General features: G+C 40.4%; 1 protein-coding gene across 4 annotated transcripts in view; it reads right to left on the bottom strand.

Moving 5' to 3' along the window:
- Window positions 1-14,908, bottom strand: part of LOC137256345 (calcitonin receptor-like) — a 172,151-nt gene that overhangs the window by 108,085 nt on the left and 49,158 nt on the right. Inside the window, exon 1 of one of the 4 annotated variants that reach the window (XM_067794124.1) lies at window positions 9,938-10,041. The exons of the other annotated variants lie outside the window; for them this stretch is intronic. Coding sequence (XP_067650225.1) covers window positions 9,938-9,958 — 21 coding nt within the window. The 5' untranslated portion in view covers window positions 9,959-10,041. Of the gene's footprint in view, window positions 1-9,937; window positions 10,042-14,908 lie in introns of those variants that run through there. 4 annotated transcript variants of the gene reach the window in all.

Here is a 14,908-nt window from a genome sequence, read left to right as displayed (position 1 = left end):
GATGGCAAATGTTTACAAACACATTCTGGGATGCGATTATGCACAATGTACACCAACCACGACATGGTAAACGGGATTCAAACATAAGAGTGGTCTCAATAACGACTGGGTTTCCTTTTTTAAAAAGATATCTGGTGGATGTTCGACACTGATTGTTCTCTCGTGTTGATGTTTCATACTCAATACGAATCGATTATATTTCACATCATCAATCATTTTTCAGCAAATCAAACGTACGTTGTAAATCTTTTAATGATTTTTTTTCGACATCTGTGTGTACAATTTTATGTAGGAATTCACAAGGATCGATACCAGCCGTTTTATGACCACAGCAGAAGAATGTTAATATTCTCGATTTAGACGATAATGCCTTGCAAATATGCAAAATCGTTTTTCAGACACATTAATCTTACAAATCTTACTAAGTCTAATTAAGCCTACACATAATTAAGCTACAATGAATGCTCTCACATCAGCTTTTGAATCTCATTTTTTCAGTCAGTGTTTGCTGTTATGTGACGGCAAAACGGCCGATGTTTTATCAAAGAGCTATTCTCGGTGTTTGATCGATGGTTCACCGACGCCTCGTTAACAGGTTTTATTTCAACCTCTGTATCCAGCTGATATTTAATTAACCTTTTATTACGAATCAAAAGACAAATATTTCTAATAGTGTTTCCGTACAGTTTGTTATAAAATGAAGTGGAATATATATACATATATCTCTGTTACACGCGCTGATTTGAAGAAAAGAAAACGTTTTAAACGTCATTTGTTTCCGAACGGTATGAAGCATATCCTTTTTGTATGCAGATCATTGTGGTGTATCATTTTTTCATTTCACCACAAAACATCTTCCTGTTTCACGCAATATTAATTACCCCAAGAGAAGAAGTAGAGATACATCGTTGGTAGGAAGAGGGACGCCGAGTGACGTCACATAGCACTCGCTTGTATTTATACTCTCTATGCATTACTGTCTAACCCAGCCATCCGTTTAACCCATGCACGTGAATAACATGCATAACCTCAATCCAAAGTTTAACATATCAGTACATTACAGTTATGTCTTAATATAACTTTATGGTCGTATATGTGTAATAACCCATGTGGAGAACATCATTCTGTTGATGTGTTATTTATCATATCAGGGTAAGTTTCTCGACGCGATGGAACTAACAGATCTCAGAAATATGTAATTGCCCAAGGTCAGTTAGGTACGCCAAACAATCATGGCGTCCTTCGTGTCTGTTAGGTCGAAAATGCATATTGGCGGTATGACAAATTACTTGGATGATTGTTGTAATTATTGTAATTGTCAAAATAATAGTCCGACTGATTAAGACAAATGTCCCATTTGAGAGGATGTGTAGTTGAGATCTATGCGGTTCATGAACTATGGACGGACTGTAGATAGATGAAGTGGATGGGATCTATTAGATACATAAACTACGGAAGGGCCGTCGGTACACGGAGCAGCTGAAATATATTTGATACATATACTATGGAAGGATCTTAAGTACATAAAGTAGCTGAGATATATTAGATACATAAACTATGGAAGGACTGTAGGTACAGGGTGTAGCTGAGATCTATTAGATAATTTAACTGTGGAAGGACCAGATAGGGACAAACTTTATGAATGAGAAATGTGAATCGACGTTTCATACCTGCTTGACAACGATACAAGAAGCTGCATCGAAACGTCGCTCCACCTCATTAAAGAACTTGCTCATCCATAACGTTTGTCCCTATCTGATTAACCAACTTCTAAACATGTCACTCAAAGAAGATGTGGAAGGACCGTAGATACACAAAGTGACAAGTCTGCAGCGGTGTAAAAAGAATTTGACTCAGTAGTTAGAAGTCCAAAGTAATTATTGTCATCATTTTGTCGGTATGTAGGACAAACAGGAATTCTAATATTTGCAGCAATCAAAAATTATTTTGTAAATAGACATGGCGTGGTATAGGCAAGAGTAGTACTCCTTTGATCAAGGGCGACTACTCGCGCAACCGGATTCTGGACTGGCGAGGAACAAAGAACAACCTCGTTTTACAAAATACCTTAAGAAAATATTTAAATGTTGCCCATATGACAGTTTCGATCCTAATTTAATCTTACGTGTTGTCACTATCCAGATATATCCAGGGTGATGATCTACTAAAATGATGCAATTCTATAACATTCTCGGGTCACAATGTACAATTGTCGCATTACTGCTAGACACATATTAGATGATCCTGCGCACTAAACGCATTTGTGACAAGAGAGGCGGTACAACGAATTACACTTGGCTGCTACAGGTAGCTTGACGATTATGCACATGCAATACATGCTAACCGTGACATGAAATCAACACCGCATATTCCTTCGAATGATAAGACTGCAATTTCAGGCATAAGATACTGATATTCCACGCTAACCTTTAGTTCAGACGAAGACAAATAGGGGCATTGACAAGCATTTTAGATATTCAACAATTTTGTTAAAAAAAACAGGAAAATGTCATTTGCTTCGTGAAATGGATCGGTGGTCCTAAACATATTTGCTCAGTATATTGTGTTGATTCAATTCGTTGGGATTGTACCCAAATCGAGTGTGCTATAACAATTCATGCGTGAAACGCACGGGGAAAAGGAACTTCACGATATTTATCAGACAACCTGTCTCCCGCTTGTTTCAAGTGAATCGTTCTGTGGGGCGTTCCCAAGTATGCAAATTGGGGTCATATGTCAGGTCGTGGATCATCTTATATGTGTTTACCAGTAGGTTGTACTGAACTGACGTCACTGCGCCATTTTATGCTGCATCCTTGCAATCAATCTCCATCACAAGGGATAAATATTTCAATGCCAAAACTCTTAAGGATCTTTATACCACTGTTAGTTCTCATTTAATTATTGGTTTTTTTTAAAGAAATTGATTCCATGACTGAATTTTGAGTGTTCTGTTCTGTAGATAGATGTATTTTAATGATTGGTAGTTTAGATTCGGAACTTCAATTGTTAGTGGCTGCACCCTCAAAGCTGGTTGAAGTATTGTAAAATTATTGTCGTCCTGAGAGGGTACGTAAGTCCCAAAACGTTCGAAGTCAATGGCAATTTACCAGGATTTTTAAACGTAGTACTTGTGTGATTTTAATTTTGGCTAAAATTTCTTAGATCGCCAGCAACTGAGGGGATGGTGTATATCCAGCTAGGGTCCATGCAGATAGCAAAGGAACTGTAAGTCCCCATGGTCCCTACTATGGTGATCTACCTTCAGTTGCTGGCGATCTACAGCCATTTTTTTCTGTTGTGTTGTCCCTTATAGCTAAACTGTTTCAGACTCAGTTACTAGTTTTACATTTACATCTGTGATATTCTAGTTATTTTACTGTCCTTCGATGGCAGGATAGTGTAATCTTTTATTATTGTTACTCTATATATTGTTTTAGTCACGACATGGCTGAAATATTGCCAAAGTGACTTAAATATTAACTCACACTCTCCTTGCAATCAAACGTACTCTTGGTCACACTCTGTTGTCAATTCTAAAATGCAAAATGGTGAAAATGATCGAAGTTGTTTCTCGTTTCATGAACCCTATTCCGTAGGTTGCCTTTGCTTTTGGTGGCTAGCATCACTGGCAGAAGCATATCGTTTAACTTTTTCGAACCGGACTCACATTTAAACAGGGAAACGGCTCTGTCCGATAACTAGGTCCGTGCCCAGTCCCACAATGCATCCGTGGAATGTCACGTGACTTATTCTTGATCTTTGCTGATCTAATCTAGTGTTGGAAGACATTTATATTATCCCTTGTGGTTTACGATAATTACAAATTTAATTGAAATGTTAAAAGAAGATGCCTAACCAGAATGTAAACCGTCTTGAACGTTTTATCACTTGTTTTGTTGATAACGTGCATCTTAAGATAGGATAAGCACATCAGAAGAATAGCAGGTCAGTTACCTCAGAACAGTTTTTATTGGTCACTGACTTGTTTGCAAAAATTTCTTACGTACCTTAGTTATTCGTCCGTAGGCAATACATTTAGCATCTTAGAAAAACATTCAGTTCGCTGTGCCAGCTGTGTAGTGTATTAAAGCACAGTCTTTCCCTGAACCATTATTTTTAAATTACGAAGACACATGCGTGCATTAACAGATACTTTAGGGTTTTACCCTAAGGATACAGCGAACTGCATTTAATAATTAATGAGGTAACATTTCAGTAAGTACTTTAACAGCGATACGAATATTTTTTGTCAAACTGTTAAAGGTTTTTAACGATTCTTTTCCCCTTTACCAAGTATGTTCTTCGTACAGTTTCCAAATGTTACTTGACGTTTAATTTGGAATTGGTGTTTTGAGCTCGGTCCCTTTTTCGGAGAGACAAGAAATTGGTGAACGAACGATTTCCAGTTTGCAGGATCAGTTATGACATCTGCCAGTGATGTTAGCCACCAGTAGTAAAAGCAACCCACGGAATGGGGTTCATGGAACGACAAACAACTTCATGTAATATTCCAGTGTCAATACTGACAACGCGAATGAAATACTGCTGCGTTTAAGATCAAACCTCCACCCGTTTAAGATTTGCTATGCCGCTGAAAATATGACTCGCTATGTAAGCCTGACATGTGAAGGTAGGAAACATGACGTGGATGCCGAGGGACTGAATCAGAGTGTTGGGTTATTGTATGATGTAATACATCTATTTCGTGAAGCGTCTTAATTGCACCTTCGGTTTATCGTGTCCGGAATATCGCTAACTTGGGCGTTGGACATACTGATTTACTTGATCATGAATAGTTTCGTTACACTACTACATTTGCCTTCAGCCAGGACAGAAAAAATATCGCTCCTATTAATTCCGATTTCTGCCATGACTTCAGTAAATACTGGAATGTGACTGGTCAATCAAAGTCATTCAGAGGTGTATAATCACGTTATATACCTCCGATTTTCCAATACCATGTGATTTTATTAAAACTAAACTCTGTTATGACAGAGTGGAGATAAAATCAGAGGAATATACGCGTTCGGTTATTAATCAAATTTAGAGCTACTATAATCTCGCAATATACCTCTGGTTATCCAACACTGTATGTTTATCGCCTAATAATGTATTGCGCCTAATATCACCAAAATATCTAATCAAGTACGAGCATGCCGTTGTGTCCTGAAAAAGGGGGATATTTGTTTGAAAGCAAATTTAGTCGCACACATCTGGCAGTAATCGATATTTAAAGTGGCTGTAGGCGAATTGTATCCTCAGGACAAGTTCAATTAAATGACTTAAAATGATTCGAATGATTTTTTATTCTGAATAGAGTTATATGACCCTGCTTCTTCCAGGTCAAGGTTACGGCAACCATGACCTCGATAGAGCTTTCAAAACACCGTAAGGTGAACATGTGAATAATGACCAGTGACAGCCGCTGCAATTCAGTATTTTGACATATGTTGCCAAGCATCATTTTAAGTGAACAACTAGCGTGCTGTTTTGAACGTGTTAGTGACAGGTACCTCAGGTGTGACAGGTGTCACCCTTTCCCGCACACCTGCTATCATCGCTATTTAGTTCTTCCATATTCTGTTCTCTCTTATTCAGACATCCAAGAAAGCAGCAATCTGACAATCCATCTTACTCCATGCGGATAGTTGCATAGATAGTCCAACAGAAAATGCGTAATACTCGATTGAGTAAATACGAAATACATGCATTCAAATATGAAACAGAATACAAATACAAACTCAGCTTAACTATCACTGCCAGAGAAAACCAATCTTCAATCATTACAGGAATAGTTCCGGTGGGAGTAAGAGGCAAATAGCTGTAACAACTGAAAACTGTGTTTCGAAACGTGTCGCAAAGAACGTGCATCACATCACCGTTGTGGAGTCATGCAGCTGAGGACGTCAACACATAATAGAAAATAACGCAACTTCAGTGGGTGACCTGTGTGTAACGAGTTTTCTAACAATGCTCAAGTTATAGCATGGCGTATCAGATTAATACACGAGGGCCAAAACGTTCACCACTCTTGTGAAATCTTCCAATACGGGGTATAGTGTGACAAACGGGAAAGATGATCCTGCTAAACTGAATTCGAACTCACATTTCATTCGTGCATAGCAGCGCTATATACCGACCGCATAGCGCATTGTCGTTTTATGCTGAATGTTATGAAGAATCAATATATAACTCAGATTCTTACTTGGCATAAGTTAAGGGCTTCCTGGGACAATTCGACGTGGCGCAGTTAAATGACGATGCTGTGTGAGGTGTTTATCTTGCACGTGTTATTTAGACAAGTATACGTCAAACCACGGAAAACTAAGGTTTAAGCAGTAATCAGGGTATATCATTTCACTTCGAAATATCATTGCGATATATCACTGCGAGTCTGGAAACATTGGGGGAAGAAATTGGCACGATGATCATTGGCGCCTGTAGAAAGAAGTAATGCATTAATATCACTGCTAATGTGATGACGAGTGATTAAAGACAACTATAGTGAAGAGCGGAGGCAAACTAACGATCGCCAGATCCATATGCCGTCATCCCCCCCATATAGTTTGCCAGTCACCTCTCTGTCATACACCGCTGATGCATGTTATACACCTCTATAATAATAAGCACACAGTCATGTGTCAGTATATAGAAATATCTAATTATAGTTCTTTGCATGACACGAAAGCAGACCTCTGGAAAGTATCGTACATATTATTACAAGCCCGCGGACGTGTTTCTGAGACTTTCAGAAATATGAAATGAAACTCCCCATGACTGCTGCAGGGAAGTGACTCACGGAGCAAGGTAATACAAAGTAACTGGCAGGTGAAACCAGAGTACATGTGCCTGATTAACAGGTGTTCCCTTACATCGCCTACGTCCTGGGAACAAATTAACCCTGCAATGTGACCTATGTATATTACTCAACGTTGGTCAGGACAATCGATTAAACGTCGTAATATATTACATATATGTAAAAATATCTTTAAAAACAGAAGTAACAGTCTCGCACATCCAACAGATTCCAGTAATGAAACCCAGATTGTCACGCCAGATAAACATTAAACCCATTGTGTGGCAGATATGCGGACATTCGGAATATTAATAGGTCAGCGATTTGTGCGGTATCTTTCAATAACCGTAACCAAGAATACTGCCATTGTGTTGTGGGCAGTTTTACACGCATGTCCTTTCTAAGTCTCCATCTTTGTGGCATTGTGTATCAGCAAATGCCCAAAATACCGCTTTGTTATCTGCTCAACCAATCAATTGATCCTACTGTTATTTGATTTGGGTACTCCACGACCAAACCAATATGATTTACGCTATGGTAAGATATTGTTTCCGTGTAGTGCTGTGTATCATCATCAATACCTGCCATCATTACAACATACACAGTACCGAGAACAGCTAGTCAACACAGAGGCGCTCACAATACTTTTTAGTTAAAAGCAGGATCCTACTTTTAATATCTACATGGAAGCTTAAATGTCGTTGAAAATCCGTTTCTTTTCGTTAAATATAAGTTTTAAAGGTAAACGCAAGTGATATTTTCAAATATGAGCGACATCAATAATATGCGACGCTGTTCCGAAATATGGCGTCCCTGACATGGGTCTCTTTCCATAGGAGGGAGGAGGTTTGGATGGAGACAAGGGGTAGTATTGGTCTGAATCGTGCTGAGATGTGCCTTTCATAAAAACATTCTTAAGATAAAACAGAGCGTTTTGTTGTGGTTCTGGTGAACCACGGTCTGATGTTTCAAATCCGTCGGTAAATCTTTTGTTGAAAAAGTATGTCCCGTTGTCTGTACCCGTTTAACAGGTATAACGGTACAACTGTGTCGAGTCAGCCTGTAAATACGGACATTATGAAAACAGAGGGAACTGTCAGTAAGTCGGGACATGATGACACTTTCCGAACACCTGGTGTCATAGATGATTTACATTAGTATACTCACTAAATGATCACAACTATTTCTTTCAACGCTAGAGCTGACATGTCACGGTCACAAGTTATGTTTATTTCGTCCACTGACGAGGTATGTACACTGTACCACTACTCAATAACTGTACGTTTCTAGTATAGTATAACTGACGTATCCTAACCAAAAAATGAGCAGTATGTCTTTCCATTTCTTCCCACAATCTACCACGAAATATATTCCTATTTGATAAACAGGCTATGTCTACACATGAAACAGGCAAATACTATTAGTATGCATAAGCTTTCAATTAGCCCCCGTGACAGGATGGAGTGTTTCACGATGCGTCCATTGCTTACACAAACAAAACTAATGTGAAATAGTCGTCCGGTAAACAGTACATATACACGCACAAAAACGGACTCAAACACATTGATAACTGTCATGTACATGGTATATTAATGCGGATAACTGCTACTGCCCTCTATATGACAAATGATGTTGTAGTAAGCATTCATGAGGGGTGTATTTAGCGTAATTGCATTGAATCTCAATGTTTCACTACAATATGGTAAACAAGAAGGGCCATTATCTCACTGGCGCATCGTCGCCCTTACAAACACAAGCAGTGACCATTGTCCCATTCTCGCGCTCTGTCTGGAATGTTTTTTTTGTTATTCTACCAGAGGACGACAATGCAACAACGCGTCATATATTAACACCGAAAACTAACGGGCCAAAATATCACATTGTCGCATTGTTACGGGGAAAAAAATTATTAGACATCCGTGGGTAAATATATATTGATAAAATCTCATCAGAATTCCGAATAGCCCTAAAAGGTTTCCGTACATTTATCGCGCTTTAGTTATTGTTTTTATTTTTGTAAATGCGACAATGCGAAAAAGCGAAAATGTCCCTGCATTATTTGAATAAAATGTCGGGAGCTTTAAACACTTTACTTCATTTTTCGCTTTTGGAATGTTAAGTTTAAAAAAACACTGTAGAACACCCTATTATTCCACGTATCTTTATTTAGGACCAAGTGATGACACCAGGTGTTCGCAATAAGGTTTGCGTATCCTGTCCCAAATGTCACAAAAATATGTATTAACAAGACAGTCTATCAGTAGCATATGGTACACGTCAACATCAGGAACGGCATCCGTCGTCAGTACTGTCGCTGATGGTCAAACTAGGAAACGTCCCCCGTGTATCTTTGATAACTGTGTTCACATCCATACCTGATGCCAGATGTCTGAGCCACGGTTTGATTTTAGCACAGACAAAACAGTTTGCCTTTATTTCTATATTAACACGGATGTACGTGAGGTAGCAGGCCAGATTAGAATTGCTCTGATAACCTATTAGTGTATAAATAACTGCGAAAGCGGCTTTAGTTACATGCAACAGGCACTGATGTAATACTGCCGTCATGCAACAGGTTATAATTATGGTGTAATTCTGTCTTCTCGTACGTGTTTGAGAAGAATGTAGACTCAAGCTGTAGAACCAGAAATTATCAGAAGATAGACATAATGTATACTGTCAGTATAATAAAATAATCGGCACTAATATTGTTAACAAAATAGTCGACACTAAAATTGTTCATCAGTTCCTTTATGAAACTAACTCAAGTAGACATTCTAACCAAATTCAAGGAATATTTATGATTTCTAATGTAAAGTCGCGTTTTGGTACTGTTCAAAAATAAATAATCTACACATCGTATAAAGTCTATTCGAAAGTCCGGTATGGCGGACGCCTTAACTACAGGACTACTCAAGCTTCCTTCTGTCTCTATTTGTATTGTGGCAAATTATTTAGCAAGTTTACACTACCACTCCGCTATCAGAGGAGCGACCAAATCACCCGAAGATAAACAACTGATCACTGATATCTGTGTATATACAGGTGGGTGGTATCTATTATAGATAATAGAAATGTAAGGTTTGATAGAAGTTTTTGAAGCTACTCTGGATGCTGATAGAAAGTGAGGGTACTCACACTCACTGCCGCTGCTATCATCCCGACAGTATCAACACTCCGCGAGTGAGATCCTCACTACGATGTCAGTGATGCCACACTACGCCAGCGAAACGACGGACTGTGTAAATCAATGCGGGAACTCACGCTGTCACCGCTGACAAGGCGTGTCACTGAAGCGCCGTATTGGCTGTAGGTGGGGAAGGAGGGGATGTCGAGTTGTGAGAGTGATACGGGAGATCGGGGGTCGGGGGTCGGGGGTCACGAGGTGGTTTGGGGGTAATATCCACGGTGACACGTGAACGGACAGGACCGTCACCAAAGGATGAGAATTCATGATTCGTGCACGGATTGCACTGGAATCATGCTGTAGGCCATTTCTTCCCGCTGCAAGCAAATTGTGTTTATCATGTTCAGTAGATACGTTATAGTTAACCGTGAAGATCCGGGTTAGAATTGGTCTTCAGCATAAACGCTGATAACGGAATCAGGTGGTCAGGTGGTCAAACTCGCTGATATGGCTTACACATGTAATTGCATAAATCGATGCTCATACTGTTGATCACTGGATTGTTCGGTGAAGACTCGATTATATACAGAGTCGACCTTATAGCCGGAATAGTGACGAATGCTGCGTTAAATGACAAACCGATCATGCCAACCTAATAAGAACCATTCACACTTTGTATACGGGACAAACAGTCTAAGATGTTGTCCAACCATGAAGAATTATTTTGAGTTATGTTCGCTTAGTTAAAGGGGTAGCATCCAATACCACAACTGATCTACTGGCCAGTCTGTTATGACGTCTCGTACGCTGACTTGAGACAAGACCACGTCTATTCACACAAAGTTCTCTTCTGGATGTAAGTGCACGACTTGCAATCATCTGGTCTAGTCTGAATTACGCTGATAAAAGTTTGTAGAAATTCGATTCCCCGTTGAGTTCGATTTCGGACCAGGCGATCCCGTACTCTTGCAACTAACATGAGGTCCCCTGAACGGAGTTACGAGTTAGGGCATTGCTGGTTCATTTACCCTGGTCTGTTCATCCCAGACTGTGAAACATTAAACGTTTAGACCATTGCACTCTGACCTCTGCCTGTTTCTAGCAGGCCATTAAGACAGGAGGCGTTTCATGAGTTGCAGACGCCACTTGTTCGGATACAAACGCTAAATGAAATCCAACCCATCCAACTGAGTGATAAACAGAATCAACACGACAGACAGGAATGTCTGTTTACAATGCCTTGTACCCTACGTACGGGAAAGGTTATACTACGTGCTCCAAACCGTACAGGGTGTGAGTGCATAGGCGTCAGTTGCACTGTGCAAGACAGAACATCTAATCTCACAGCTTTCCGATTGTCGTCAGAATACTGTGCCACAGTGGAATCCGTGTTGTAATACTAGATGGTAAGGCTATCTCACAGACTAGCACCATATGACCGATATGTCGCCAGATTTGGGGGCAATGTGTGGCTTTGTGGTTTCAACGTTTGTTCGTCATGACCCGGGTTCGACTCCCCACATGGGTGCAATGTTTGAAACCCATTTCTGATATCCTTCGACATGATATTGCGGTAATATTGGTAAAAGCGATGTAAAAACATACTCAGACGCTCTCCGGGTTGGTACAAACTTTCTCAGGTTAAGCGACGTTAAAAACCATTTCATCTCACCTGACTTCATCTCACCTTATTTCACCTCACCTGACGTCATCTCACCTAGATAGATGACAGGGAAGATGCTCAAGTGCTTCTATGACAATCATCCTTGTTATGGAAATACGAATCAGCGACTCCCACCACAATTGAAAACATGCAGATTAACCGTCGCTCTGGTTTTCCGCCTGTCATCCCTGCACAATAGCATAGTGCCACTAGAGCAGAAAATATAACCCTGACAATATGTCAGAGGGCTGTCTTTACAATATCACAGATGATTACTTCCGACCGATTTGTATTCCTTGACATGCATTCTGTTGTATGTGTGGAGAGAGACCCAAGCAGATCCCTCTTGCTGGAGTAATCAATGTAGGCAGAACGTTTAGAATTGCCATGGTTACTAATGGAAATTTAACTGCACCCCATCATAAATGAAGGAAAGGCTTTGTTCCAACGTCTTGCATGTTCAAACTGAATTGAACATGACCTTCCGTTTTATATATTTTCAGCTGATTCATGTATTGTACATTCAAATACAAGATTCAGATAGTGCATAAACATATTGGCTGATGAACTATCGTAATTATTAGTTAATCCATAATTCGTTTGTCTGTCCTCAATTCAGGAATTTGGTACGCGTTGCTGCTTTTGTATGTGGAGATGGTGTTTCAGACTGTTCAGGACATGCCTATATTTTTTTCTCAATCACCAGGTGTCCTCACTGATTTTCAGTGGCCCATTCCTGAAATACTCTGAATATTTTGTCTTTTACGGCCAGTGGATGGAATTCAACTATAACCTGGACGTTGTGGAATTTTCGTTACGTCCTGGCACGATGCGCGTAGGCTGTTTAATCACCACTTGCCTCCAACTACAGAAGTGCTTTAGTTGTAGTCAGCAGGACTTCAGATTAGCAAGGTTTGATTTACTCACACCTACACGCTAGATCAGTTTTAGATATCTTTCCTGTGTATTTCCACTCCAAACAGTCATGCCTCAATATGATTCCTGTTTTGTCCTTTCTTATGAACCTCATTTGATTCTGCACTTGCTCTAACTGAAACACACATGGGGATGAACAGTGGTCTGCGAATCTGTCCATGTCACGGGTATTTAAAGACATTTTGCTTCCTCGGCTTTTAACATAAAATCTGATTAAGTCCTTGTTGACATATACAATGTATTTCTATCAACAGTTTAACACAGATTAGGTGGATCCAGATGTAGTGAGACTCACATTGTGATTGACAGAGTAGATTGTTTTAGCGTTGACCTGAACGCTATTAGTGTATATCAGTTTAGGGAGGTCATACGTAGTCTATTTTGGGACAGTGTACAGGAACCCGTTTTCCAAGCAAATGCGTGACTGTTGCGGATTTCATACGTGTCTCCAAATCTGATTCTCTTTTCTGATCAGCGTTCCCTGGCTTACCGTGAATTTTATGAGCGAATGAGTTTATCTTTATGCCGCTATTAGTAATATCACGCCAGGGAACACCGGAAATGGGCTCCACACATTGCACCCACTTTTAGCAATATTCCCGCAATATCACGGGGGAGAATACCAGAGATGGGTTTCTCACATTGTACCCATGTTGGGAATCGAACTCTGGTCTCCGCCTTGACGAGCGAAAGCTTTAACCACTGGGCTACCCCACCGTCCTGTAAATTTCATGTCTATGTAAAGACCGACGAACCCAACAGAGTCCTGCTCACCAAACACTGAATCCAGCGAGAATACTACATTAAAACGTTTCTTGTGTCAAAAGATATGTAATTTGACGGAAGCACAAAAATGCGTCAGTTGTAATATTTAATCATACTTGTAAACGCTGGGCACAAAAAGATTGCTTATTAATTTTGTATTAAGACCAAACCGACACTGTCCTAGTGTTGGCTCCGCACGCTACATACACAGCAGACAGTCAATAAACTGCTTACATTCATGATGTGGAAGAGTTTTAACACGATTCGCACCGCATTGTCGGAAAGAAAAATTGAATATATCATGACATGACATGACATGTTGACAGCACGGAGGGGATGTAAGCTGCCTGGATGAGGAAGTGAAACGTGGGTGACTGGATGTCAGTTCGCCAAAGTCAGATCTGCTGCTTAGATGAAAGAAATACGATTGTGGTGAAAGAAAAACTAAACACGATGATTACATTTAGAAGCTGAAACTGATCGATTATTTGGTAGCCTTTGTGTGGTGAATTTGTGTTTATGCGCAGCAGGCACTGTCGTTAAAATCAATGTTGGAATCGAACCAAGGACGAGTGCCTTGCCCTATACGTTCACCGTTGTCAGCCCAACTGAAAACGGCCGCACATCCGTATATCAAAACACAAGCATACAAAACCCGTACACAGCATACCAACACGCCCATACGCTCACCCGCCCGCCCGTCCATACACCAACACACCCATGTACAACGAATCCGTACGTCAACACACCAACACACCCATATACAAGCACACCAGCATATCTTCACACCAACACACATGCACACCAGCACATCCGTACATCTGCACAGCAACACACCCTTGTTCAAGCACCCACGTATACAAATACGCCCGTATACAAGCTCACCATTACACAAGCTCACCATTATACAGCACATCCGTACACCAATACATATGCACACTATCACACCAAGACAGCTGTACAACAACGCACCCGTATACAAACTCACCAATATACAAGGAACCCTTATACAAGTACACCCATATACGTGCACATCTGTATAAAAGCACACCAGCACATCCGTACACTCAGCCACATGCACTGTAGCACACCCGGATAACTGTACAACAACAACAACAACCCGTATAGAATCTCCGCATACAAATTGATCCGTATTCAAGCACATCTCCGTACAAGCACACCATCCTCACACCAATACACATGAGCACCAGCACACCCGGACGTGTGTACAGCTAAACATCCGCAAAACAGCACACCCGTATACAACCACACATCCGTATAACATCCGTACAATACCCATGCACATCAGCACATCGCTATACAAGTACATCCTTACATCAATACACTTGCACACCAGTATACCCGGTCCTGGGTGAGATAGTGGTGTGCTATATGTCAGGGGTAGATGAACGGGACGTGTACATATGGGTAGAGCCTAGTGGTTGGTTCGTTGTACTCAAGTACGGTTCTCTCATTAATACACGTTGTCATCATGAACTGTGATATGATCTGTGATGGTTAGAATGTAAGTGATATGAAACTCGTTGACGTGGTCCCTGTCATCACTGGATTAGCTCCCCTGAGGCAAGTATTCATCTACCGTGTTCAGTTCTGATTT

Source organism: Haliotis asinina, chromosome 11 (assembly GCF_037392515.1).
Source record: "Haliotis asinina isolate JCU_RB_2024 chromosome 11, JCU_Hal_asi_v2, whole genome shotgun sequence".
Classification (NCBI taxonomy): domain Eukaryota; kingdom Metazoa; phylum Mollusca; class Gastropoda; order Lepetellida; family Haliotidae; genus Haliotis; species Haliotis asinina.
The sequence above is the reverse complement of the archived record's forward strand: the minus strand, read 5'-3'. Positions and strand labels throughout refer to the sequence as shown.